Source organism: Hylobates moloch, unplaced genomic scaffold (assembly GCF_009828535.3).
Source record: "Hylobates moloch isolate HMO894 unplaced genomic scaffold, HMol_V3 SCAFFOLD_17, whole genome shotgun sequence".
In the NCBI taxonomy this organism is placed as follows: domain Eukaryota; kingdom Metazoa; phylum Chordata; class Mammalia; order Primates; family Hylobatidae; genus Hylobates; species Hylobates moloch.
The window spans coordinates 41,425,701-41,438,424 of record NW_026652292.1 but is presented as its reverse complement, the minus strand read 5'-3'; the positions used below and the strand labels follow the sequence as shown (position 1 = coordinate 41,438,424).

The following is a 12,724-nucleotide window of genomic DNA, read 5'->3' as shown; positions in this document are numbered from 1 at the left end:
GTATTTCCTTTGAGGGTACTAGTGTTCAAAAGGGAGGGAATGTTCAAACAATATAATTTTTTTTGCAAAATGAAAGTATGTCAGAAAAAATGAAGAGATGCAATACAATAGACCAATCATTAGATAGGTCTATTATCAATTACCAAGTACAATTACAATAATTATGGGCAACGAGTCAGGAGATCTAGATCTAGTCAGAGCTGTGTTATCAAGAAAATATTTCAGAAAATCTTTTCCATATAAAATATATCAAATGTGTGTTACATGAGGAAAAATATTATTTTGACAGCTTTATCCAGTTGTGTTACCAACTATTAAAATTTGTACTCGGTGCTGTCATCTGTACAATGAAACAAAATTTTTAAGACCTAATTAGTTTTTTTTTCAATGTGTGGTCTTATGACCCCCTGCATTTGAAACACCTAGGGATTGTTTCTCAAACTTTAAGGTGTATATCTATGCACGTGAGTCATCTGGAGACGTTTTTAAGATGCAAATTCTTATTCCATAGGTCTTGGATGAGGCTTGAAATTGTTCTCTTCTAATAGGCACCCAGGTAATATCCATGCTTATATGGTCCTGTTTGACTATCAGGGATGCAGGGATGCTACTTACAAACAATCTCTCTCTCTCTCTCTCTCTCTGGGTGTGTGTGTGTGTGCACGCACGCATGTGTGTATACATGTAAATAGGCAGATATGTCAATAGAATCAACCTCTGGAATTAAGCCTGAAGATCAGCCTTCCAAAAAAGCAACGCCCTTCCCAGGTCTTAAAACAATCATAGTTGAGGCCTACTTGTTTAAATGAACTTCAGTGTCTAAGTTAACTTTCAGCTAAACAGTAATGTGGATCTAGTCTCACCGTGATATTCTCCTAAATCTTAAATTGGAAGCCTGCCATAGTCTCTTAGTTCTCATAATTTACAGGGCATCTGTGCTGTTGAAGTATGTATGATCTGCAAATACCTGCCAAGCTCCCTGCCTGTCGATTCCAAATTTAATTGGATTCTGATCTTTTGCTAAAAAGCCTAAGATAAAACCTATTGTACCTATCCATAGGTATGAGATTTTTCTTAAAAATCGAGAGCCAAACAATTTCATACTTCTTTTAGAACTCAATTTAAAAAAATAGCATAACATTTTGTTTTTGCCCCATCACTGGCTTTTTTTGTAGCCTTAAGTTCACTCTTAACTCCCTTCATGCCTCCTCTCCACAATATCTTAGTTCTTTCCAGGAAATGTGCACCTAAATAAAATGCCTTATACATTATGTAACACAAAATAGGTACATTAGACCCAGGTACATTAGTTCCTTCACCTTAAAGGATTTCCTTTTTTTTGTAACTGAGTATTCAAATGTTATTGAATATAGCAAAACAAAATAATATGATTTCTCATACAGCCTAACAATTTTTTTTAATTTTATTTTCCCTTCCTTACAGTATAAGCAAGTGGAACAATACATGTCATTCCATAAGTTACCAGCTGATATGCGTCAGAAGATACATGATTACTATGAACACAGATACCAAGGCAAAATCTTTGATGAGGAAAATATCCTCAATGAACTCAATGATCCTCTGAGAGAGGTAAGATTTATTGTCCTCAGTATCCATAATACATGATCATTGTTTATTTTCTCTCTTCATGGAGAATCTTCTAGTCCATGTTACTCTAAAAAAAAACCTAAACTTAATATGAAGATATTTTGTCCTTATCTTCTTTAGCTTCTCACCGATGTAAGCTCTTAATTGTTGAAAAAAGTATTGGAAAATTGTTCTTCTATTTATGATTCTCAGAACTGTTCTCTTGTCTGTATTTCTAGCTCTTTAAAATTCCTTCTTGTGGCCTCATTGTCTATATCATCCCCATTTTTCTCTCCCTCATTCTTATCAAACTGATTCTTCTTTTTGATTCCCATTCTTCCTCTCATCTTCACTTTCCTGGATCATCTCATGGACTCTGATAACAGAATGACTTGCTGTGAGCAGTTCATTTCCTAATATCTCATTAAAACACTTTGCAACATTAATAACCACCTCTTTGCTTTGCATGATCTTTCTGTTCCTCCCTAGAAATCTTCCTTCTTCCCACTAGAATATTCAGATCACTCCTGGACCAAAATAACTTGCTCTTGATTATTCATATTTCTTACACTGCTTTGCCCTCTCCTTTCTTTTACTGCCAATCTTCTCAAAAGATTTCTATGTACTCACTGAATTATGGTTTGGTCTTAGCTTCTTTACCAAAGTTGTTCATTTGAAAGTTGTCAGTGACCTGTCATGTTGAACTGTAGCTTCTACAATTCCCACATATCATGGGAGGGACCCCGTGGGAGGTAACTGAATCTTGGTGACGGTTACCCCCATGCTGTGTTCTTGCTAGTGAGTAAGTTCTCATGAGATCTGATGATTTTAAAAGGGGCTTTTATCCCTTTTGGTCGACACTTCTTCTTTCCGCCACCAAACGAAGAAGGACATGTTTGCTTCCCCTTCTGCCATGATTGTAAGTTCCCTGAGGCCTCCCCAGCCATGCTGAACTGTGAGTCAAATAAACCTCTTTCCTTTATAAATTACTCATTTTTGAGTATGTCTTTATTAGCAGCATGAGAACAGGCTATTTCAGTAAACTGATACAGAGTAGTTGGGCACTGCTTCAAAGATACCTGAAATTGTGGAAGCGACTTTGGAACTGGGTAACAGGCAGAGGTTGAAACAGTTTGGAGGGCTCAGAAGAAGAGAGTAAAATGTGGGAAAGTTTGGAACTTCCTAGAGACTTGTTGAATGGCTTTGACCAAAATGCTGAAAGTGCTATGGACAATAAAGTCCAGGCTGAGATGGTCTCAGATGGAGATGAGGATCTTGTTAGGAACTGGAGCAAAGGTGACTCTTGTTATGCTTTAGCAAAGAGACCAGTGGCACTTTGCCCCTGCCATAGAGATCTTTGTGGAACTTTGAAGTTGAGAGAAATAATTTAGGGTATCTAGTAGAAAAAAATTTCTAAGCAGCAAAGTGTTCAAAAGTTGACAGAGCTTAAAACTTTGAAATATTTGCAGCATGACCATGTAGTAGAAAAGAAAAAGCCCACTTTCTGGGGAGAAATTCAAGCCATCTGCAGCAATTTACATCAGCGACAAGGCGGTGGATGTTAATCACCAGGATAATGGAGAAAATATCTCCAGGGCATGTCAGAGACCTTCTCATCAGCCCCTCCCATCACAGACCTGGAGGTCTAGGAGGAAAAAATAGTTTCATGAACTGGGCCCATAGACCGCCTGCTGTGTGCAGCCTAGGGACTTGGTGCCCTGCATCCCAGTTGTTCCAGCCATTGATAAAAGGGGCCAAGGTACAGCTCAGGCTGTGGCTTCAGAGGGTGCAAGCCCCAAGCCTTGGGATCTTCCACATGGTATTGAGCCTGTGGGGCACAAAAGTCAAGAATCGAGGTTTGGGAACCTGCACCTAGATTTCAGAGGATGTATGGAAATGCCTGGATGTCCAGGCAGAAGTTTGCTGCAGGGACAGGGCCCTCATGGAGAACCTCTGCTGGGGCAGTGTGGAAGGGAAATGTGAGGTTGGAACCCCCACAGGGAGTCCCCACTGGGGCACTGCCTAGTGGAGCTGTGAGAAGAGGGCCACCATCCTCCAGACCCCAGAATGGTCGATCCACCAACATCTTGCACCCTGCAACTGGAAAAACTGCAGATACTCAATGAATCCCAACCCATGAAAGCAGCTGGAAGATGGGCTGTACCCTGCAAAGCCACAGGGACAGAGCTGCCCAAGGTCATGAGAGCCCACCTCTTGCATCAGCATGCCCTGGATGTGAGACATGGAGTCAAAGGAGGTCATTTTGGAGCTTTAAGATTTGACTGCCCTGCTTAATTTTGGATTTTCATGAGGCCTGTAGCCTCTTCATTTTGGCCAATTTCTCCCATTTGGAATAGTTGTATTTACCTGATGCCTATACCCTCACAGTATCTAGGAAGTAAGTAACTTGCTTTTGAGTTTGCAGGCTCATAGGCAGAAGAGACTTTCCTTGATTCAGATGAGGCTTTGGACTGTTAACTTTTGAGTTAATGCTGCAATGAATTAAGACTTTGGGGGATTGTTGGGAAGGAATTATTGGTTTGGAAATGGAGGACATGAGATTTGGTAGGGGGCAGGGGTGGAATGATACAGTTTGGCTCTGTTCCCACCCAAATCTCATCTTGAATTGCAGCTCCCATAATCCCTACATGTCATGGGAGGTACCTGGTAGGAGGTAATTGAATCATGGAGCGGTTACCCCCATGCTGCTATTCTTGTGATAGTGAGTGAGTTCTCACAAGATCTGATGGTATTAAAAAGAGCTTCTTCCCCTTTTGCTCATCACTTCTCCTTGCTGCCATCTTGTGAAGAAGGACATGTTTGCTTCCCCTTTTACCGTAAGTGTAAGTTTCCTGAGGCCTCCCCCACCATGCTGAACTGGGAGTCAAATAAAGCTCTTTTGTTTATAAATTACCTGGTCTCAATTATGTCTTTATTAACAGCATGAGAATGTACTAATACACCTGTTAATTATCGATAATTTTTCTGAACTGCTGGGACCACTTTTTATGCTATTAACAAAACACAGTTTCTGAATCTCTCCATATATATATATACATGTATATATATATGTATGTATCTTTTTATTTTTTATATTTTTTGGCTTCTTTAACACTGCAACATTTCTGAGCCATTGGATTTTCATTCTGTATCTTTGAATTTATTATCTTTTATTTATATTATCTCACATTTCAATTCTATAAACTGTAGTTCTAAGTTCCTGCCTTAAACTTCATTTTCTTAAAAGCTAAATGATATCCCCTGCACCCACACATGTAGTAGGTTATATAATGAAGTCATTTTTCTTCCATCATTAAACCATTTTATCTCTTAAAGTCTCTCTGTACATTCTTTAGTCATTCTCACAAGTTATTTGGAATGTAAAACTTTAGCCCTATTTTGCAGCTTTTCTTTCTGTGCTCTGTACATCCAATCATCAAATGCTGTCAATTAACTTTAGTAATACATCTCACACTCATGCCTTTGCTTCCTTTCCCACTGCCATTGTCCTAAACTAAAGCATCTCACATAGACTATTTTCACTGTTCCCTCAGTTTGCCTTCCAGCATTTGGTCTGATTTCTCTGACTACCATTTAAAATACCACTGTCAAATTGATCTTTTATTTACATAAGTTAGTCATTTCTCTGCTCAGAAACTTTCAGTCTTTGCATTATAAATTGAATCAAGTATAGGCTCCCTAAGCTCATCTTCCAGTCCCTCTATACTCTGACTCCAGCTAAATCTCCAGCTTTCCTTTCCCCCACTGCCATGTCTGTTGCAAAGTGGCCTACAACAAAATTGTGCAACTTGCTGTTTTGAAAAAATCAGTTGTGATTTCTCACTTTTACCACATGTGTTCCAGAAATGTCTCTCCTCTCTTGGGAAAATTGAATTCAAATAATACCTATTTATTTCTATTTATCTTATTTGATCAGCTATGAGACTGGATCTTATATGTCCTTTCTCTGGCCCTCAGTGTACTTAGTCCATAATATAAGAGTGCTACTTATCCATTCTACCCATGTTATTATTATTTTTTTCATATTGGTTTTCTCCACTTTTGTCTTGAAAGTGTCCTACGTGCAAGGAACATTTCGTCTATATTTTCAAATTTTGTTAAAATTCCTAGTATATTTACTGTAAGTTAAAAAACAAATACTTGTATTCCAACTAATATCTTCACCATTTATAAACTTATCTAAATTTCTGTACCCACTAAAAGTTTCTTTTATATTTTTTGAATAGCCATAAGATACCAGTTAAGAGTTTTAAAAATATGAGGCTAAATATCTGCTATTGTTTAGTTTATTTTCCCTACAAATTTCTCAATCAAATTAGAATGTATAACTCTTTTTGCTTTGGGAAATATACTTCAATTTTTTATATTTTGTTAAATGAAAGAAGCCAGGAGCAGTGGCTCACACCTGCCTATAATCCCAGCATTTGGGGAGGCCGAGGCGGGTGGATCACCTGTGGTCAGGAGTTTGAGACCAGTTTGGCCAACATGACAAACTCCATCTCTAATAAAAATGCAAAAAACAAAAAAAAATAGCCAGGTGTAGTGGCATGCACCTGTAATCCCAGCTAGTTTGGAGGCTAAGGCAGGAGAATTGCTTGAACCTGGGAGTCAGAGGTTGCAGTGAGTTGAGATCCACTGCACTCCAGCCTCAGTGACAGAGCAAGACTCCATCTCAAAAAAAAAAAAAAGGAAAGAAATATATGAGAAGATTTCAAAAAGATCATAGAAAATGGAATTAAAAGATAAATGTAAAAATATTCACTTCATTTCTCCATATAAGCTCCATAACCTGTATCAAGTTCAAGACCCTTTTGTAAGCAATGATATGAGCCACGTTGTTCATCCCTAAAGAATTGAGGGTCCTGGGAATTTAACCATGTCAACGCAGTCTGGTTCACATTAACTGAAGAAAAATGGGTGCCCTTTACAGATTTTTTTAATATTAGGAAACAAAAGTAAGTCAAACAGAGCCAAATTGAGATGATAAGGTAGATGCCTAATGATCTCCCATCAAAACTCTCACAAAATTGCCCTTGTTTGATGAGCAGAGTGAGTGGGAGTGTTGCAGTGGTGGAAGACTCTGCTGGAGCTTCCCTGGGTGTTTCTCTGCTAAAGCTTTAGCTAACTCTCTGAAAATACTCTCATAATAAGCAGATGTTAATGTTCCTTGAGACAGGTTCTCACTGTCATCCAGGCTGGAGTGCAGTGGTGCAACTATAGCTCGCTGCAGCCTTTACCTCCCAGGCTCAAGTGATCCTCCCCGTTCAACCTCCTGAGTAACAGAGACTACAGGCATGAGCCACCTTTGCGCTTGACCAGTCTGCTTTTGCTTTGACTGGACCACTCCCATCTCTTGGCAGCCATTATTTTTATCATGTTTTGTCTTCAAGATCATACTTGCAAAGCCATGTTTTATCTCCAGTTAAAATTCTTTGAAGAAATGCTTCAGGATCTTTATCACATTTGTTTAAAACTTCCATTGAAAGCTCCACTCTTATCTGCAGCCAGTCTGGCTGCAATGGTTTTGGTACTAATGGAGTGGAAAGTTTGCTTCAGTTTAATTTTTGAGTCAGAATTGTGAAAGCTGAGCAATGGAGATGTCTATGATGTTGGTTATTGTTGCTGCTATTAATCATTGGTCTTCTTCAAATAAGGCAAAAACGGGATGAATTTTTTTCCTTGCAAATTGATGCAGATGATCTGCTGTTATGGGCTTCATCTTCAACATTGTCTCATCCCTTCTTAAAATGAGTGATCCATCTGTGAACTGCCGATTCATTTAGGACATTATTTCCATAAAGTTTCTGTGAAGGATTCTTTACAAAACAGTATGAGGAATAAAGATCAAACCAAAAGACAGAAAGATAAGATAGCATGAAGGATGTATTCCAAGAAGTTAAGGAAATGTTATCTAGTTAAAATCTCGTTGAGGGAATGCAAAAATGATTTTTTACTAAAACTTTACGGAAACGATGTCCCAAATGAATTAGCAGTTTATAGACGGATAACTCATTCTTCCATCCAAGCTTCAGCATGAATTAGATGTTTGCTCCTGCTTCAATTTTATAATTCATATCTCTCTGAGAGAGGCTATTTAAAAACTGATGTATTATTCTTCTTAGTGCCTCAAACTAGGTCCTATTCAGATGTGTTGTAAGAAGTTTCTACAAGTTTATTTTGATCAAGAAAATGGGAAATCCATGTATAGCTTTTTCATAATATGCACCTTCCATGAGCTTTTTGAAGATCCTGGTATCAGTTGTTCAAAAAAAAAAAAAAACTCTATCAACATATTTTGCTTTTTAAGTCTAAAACTTCTTCACAAGAAAAGCAGAATTTCAGGACACTGGAACCAGATTGGATTCTCAGGGGCCTGGAGAGGTTCAAAGTAGAGTGAGACAGATCATAGCAAGGAGACAAAGGTAATCCAACAGACAGTATCAGGAATAAATATCAAATCAAAAGACAGAAAGACAACATAGATTGAAGGATATGTTCTAAGAAGGCATGGAAAAGTTAGGATTCCAGAATAAAATCTCACTGAAGGACTGCAGAAAGCCAACAGCACAACTGAGAATAAAAATGAACCCTAGTAATGTGTACCCTTAAATGGGAAGTATTCTTCTAGGCAGAAAATTCTCAAGGAAATATATAATGAAGATAACCAGAACATTTTCTGTGTCATGTGTGTTTTATTAACTACTCTTCCTAGCCGGGCATGGTGGCTCATGCCTGTAATCCCAGTACTTTGGGAGGCTGATGCAAGTGGCTTGCCTGAAGTCAGGAGTTCGAGACCAGCCTGGCCAACATAGTGAAACCCAGTCTCTACTAAAAGTGCAAAAAAATTAGCTGGGAGTGGTGGTGGGCACCTGTAATCCCAGCTACTAGGGAGGCTGAGGCAGGAGAATCACTCGAACCTGGGAGGCACAGGTTGCAGTGGGCCGAGATCACGCCATTGCACTCCAGCCTGGGCAACAAGAGCGAAACTCTGTCTCAAAAAAAAAAAAAAAATATATATATATATATATTCTTCCTCTTGCCACACCATAATTTACACTGATCTTCACTGGAAAAAATATCCACTTTTCACTTTTACGTGCATCCTCCGACAAACCTTTTATTTCCTCAATTCCTACAATCATTCAATTGCTAAATTGTGACTAATATTTTTTCTTTATATATTCAAATGCCATATTCAGGTTCTCAACATTACCTCAACATCTGTCACAACTTTTCTCCATGGCTTGAATGTCAATTAGCTAAAATGCATTCCATTACAGAGCTACCATATTGATTGATATAAAACCCAAATTTGACAATGTAACTTTCTTCTTAGAACCTGCTCATGACCTCTTATTCCCTTCAGGGAAAACACCCAAACTCCTTCACATGACACAGAGGCTCTTCATGGCCTGCCTTAATCTTCCTTTCTTCATATTAATGCTTCATCTATAGAGTGTTATTGACAATTTCCTAGAAAATAAATGCTATTGATGGCCTTTTTGCCTTTCTTCATGCTACCCTATCTTCAATCCCTTCTACTCAGCTTACCTTCTACTTTCCTGTAAGCATTTTTACCATTTATAAATTACCTAACCTCATTCATAAATTTTCTGTGACTACTCTGTCTCTATCACCACATTTATCATTTGTTAGTTTATTATCTCTTTAAAGACTATGAGCTTCTTGGGGACAGGAACTGTGCTTAGTATCCTTGTATTTCTGGTAACCAGCATGCAGTAGGAAGTGATGAAATATTTACTGAGTAAAAGGTCTTCTTTAACAGAGTTATGAATGAAAATCACACTAAGAATCATGACTGCTTAATAAAATGAGAGATCCTAGAAGTGGAAGCATGAAATGCTCAGCCAATTAACACCTTGTGAAGGTGAAAACAGTGTTTCTCCATGTGCTTCCCTACTCTTCAGCTTTTGCTTTTTTAATATCAGAATCACACAAAGGTCTAAGTTTAATGCTATACATAGGTTAACAGTTTATTTGAAGGGAAAAAGCATGAGTAGAATAAGAAAGTAAAGAAACATATGGCAGAAAGATAATAAGTTATTACTAAAGTAACACTGAGTCTAAAAACCCAGACCTGATTTTTGAAGAAAAGTTTAGTAAGAACGATGAGAAATATAACATCAAATTGGAGTATTATGTACCTACTACATTCAAGTCACAGTGATAGATTACAAAAAATGTCTAAAAAGTAGTAAAATATATCAATTCACCTTTCAAAAGCTGTGTTTCACTTGGGAGAGGAGGAATCAACTTAGGCAAAGCTGTGTTTGGGTGACTGTTGTGTTCTTAGTGTCTAGAAAGTGCCTGGCACATAGAAGACATTGAATGACAAATAAATGCTAAATGAGCCAACTAGGATATCCAGAAAGGCAAAGTTCAATTATTTGATATTTATTTTGTGAAAAAAGATAAAAATATAAATATGTGTATACACACATCAAATATACATGATTAGAATTGCTCATCATAAATTCAATTTTATGTCAACAATCATGTTGTCTTATAGTACGACTTTCAACCTAAAATACTTCATTTAATAAGAAAGCTTATGAAAGTGTTGCATAATTTGAGGCATTAATATATAGTTAAGAGCAGTGATTTAACACAAGTCTGGGAATTCAGAAACTTATAAAAGTGAAGAATAGGTCATACCTTCAGTGTCTCACAAACTTATACAAATGACTTTTGCCTAAAAGTAGAGAAAGAATGTAAAATGCAGTGGTAAAGGAAGTTAAAATTAGTCTATATTCATAATCAGTTAAGTGTGTACTATGTTTTATCCATTTTATACCTCAGACTTTCCTTTCAATGTGTTTGAATACTATGAAGCCTGAAGATGTAAAATGGCAGTAAGAACTTCATTTGTGAGAACTTTGAAACCTCTTACAAAAACCTCATACCATGCATATAAAATTAATTCAGTTAGCCGATATTTCAAAAACACTACTTTATTGAAAGCATTCTCCTATTTTCACTGTTATGGCAAAAATTAGGTGATTTATCTTTTTTTGTGTGTTAGAGACAAATTGTTGAAACACCTTTAACAGGTAACTAGCCCATTCTTATTATTCAAGTCTCAGTACAAATGTTATCTCCTGAAGAGGCCTTCCCTGAGAAGCTCATCCAAATTAGTTCCCTCTCAGTCATTCTCCATCAATCACATCAGTGTTTTTGTTGTATGCATATTATTATATTGTCTTATTTGCCCTTCATAGTTATTTGTTCATTCCCAGTTCTGCCATATGAACTCAGGATCTGGAAAAGCAAGGACTATCTTTCTTGACTTTCTCTATGACTCCAACACTCAGATAGTACATATTTTGTAATTACTTGGTGGAAAAAATAAATGAATGCACATTAAATAAGGATTACCTACTTGGCAAATCATCTCAGAGTGACTGAGTGTTAAAGCTTAGAGACAGCATTTTGCCAAGAGAACAGTAGTGCTTGTGCTTATATGGATAAGAAAAGTGATGCTCAAAACAAAATCTTCTGTCCGCAGAACTTTCTTAGTATCACTGTCAGTTACACTATGGTCCACGTGTTTTTAATGTATTACAAAAGCATGCTGGCATATTTAGATTCCTGTGTGATTATGTTTGGTATATGCACTGTATGACATAATATCCTATTTTTATGTGAAAAAATAGTTTCTTTTTAACTTTAAGAAGAAAAATACTTTATAACTTTAAAAACTTTTAAAAGTTCTCTGCGTTTATGCATTAGTCATTCAATGCAGAGCTCACTTGGAGAGTGGGGTAAAGATGGTGGGGTAAAGAGGAGGGTACCATTATAGAGCGTATACAAATGTTCTGTCTAATCAATCACTATAACCCAATCACATGCATGGAATAGATAGAAAATATTTTGGTTTTGGTTTTTCTTTTATATTGCTGCTAAGGTGAGTGTTTATGCCCTCTGCCGCCAGTTCATATGCTGAAATCCTAATCCCCAAGGTGATGATATTAGGAGGTTAAGAGGAAGGGGCCTTTGGGAGGTGATTAGGCCATGAGGGTGGAGCCCTCATGAATGGGATCAGTGCTTTTATAAAAGAAGTCCCAGAGTGATCTCTGATCCCTTCTGCCATATGAGGAGGACACAGCAAAAAGCTCAGTCTATGAACCAGGAAGTGGTCCCTCATTAGACAAAGTATGCCAGCACCTTGATCTTAGATTTCCCACCCTCCAAACCAGAACTGTGAGAAATAAATTTTTTTTATTTATAAGCCACTCAGTCTGTGATACTTTTGTGTAGCAGCCCAAATTGGATAAGACCATTGCTACACCAGTACTACCTAGATTATTGTCAATGACTCATCAAACAATTGTTCAAGTTCCCCTGTCCAGACCTAAAAACTGAGACACTTCAAGGTATAGAAGATTCACAGTGGCAGATAACGGTTGTGTGTTGTTCATCCTCAAGCTAGGCTGTATGTGCTGCACACTGAGCTCCACTGGAATTGTCAGCCTTCTGGGAAGTGATTGTAAAGTCATCTTAAAAAATTATCATCATTCCACTGTGCACTAGAATACTTGGGTCAGATAGTAAAGGAACATTACAATTTTCTGAGGAAAACTCTTAAGATGTTACCCCAAAACATAGCATTTTAAATTAAAACTATTATTGTGTGGCATATTCATTATCTCTAATCTGTACTCTCTGATTGCGCTCTGGCTGTGTCTAGTCAAATGTATGAGTCTGCAAAGTTGGCTTCAGTAATCCCTAGTATCCTCCCCTCCATCTCAGTTCCTGCCTGACCTGGCTTTCCCTGGAGAGCCCTCCTCCTTGATTCTCCTCCCATCCACTTAATATGTTCTTATTTGCCCCTGGCTGCTGAGAAATATCCAAAGCTTCATTGTTTGGGATAGTTCAAATCCTTTTAGTGATTTTCTGTACCACTATTAATAAGTATACACAGTTTTTTCAGCTATATAACACGTAATGGATGAGAACCTACTACTGAGGGGCTATTTTGCATCACGATTACCAGATGGCCCTCTTTCCACAAGCCTCATTTAAATCCAGCTCCACTGCTAACTAGATGTTCAACTCTGAGCTATTTTCTTAACTTATATGTACTTCATTTTCCTCA

At 37.6% G+C, this 12,724-nt stretch overlaps 1 protein-coding gene across 1 annotated transcript in view; it reads left to right on the top strand.

Annotated features, from left to right (window-relative positions):
• HCN1 (hyperpolarization activated cyclic nucleotide gated potassium channel 1) overlaps positions 1-12,724 on the top strand; it is a 401,400-nt gene that overhangs the window by 307,635 nt on the left and 81,041 nt on the right. Inside the window, exon 5 of the mRNA XM_032135182.2 lies at positions 1,444-1,590. Coding sequence (XP_031991073.1) covers positions 1,444-1,590 — 147 coding nt within the window. The remainder of the gene's footprint in view (positions 1-1,443; positions 1,591-12,724) is intronic.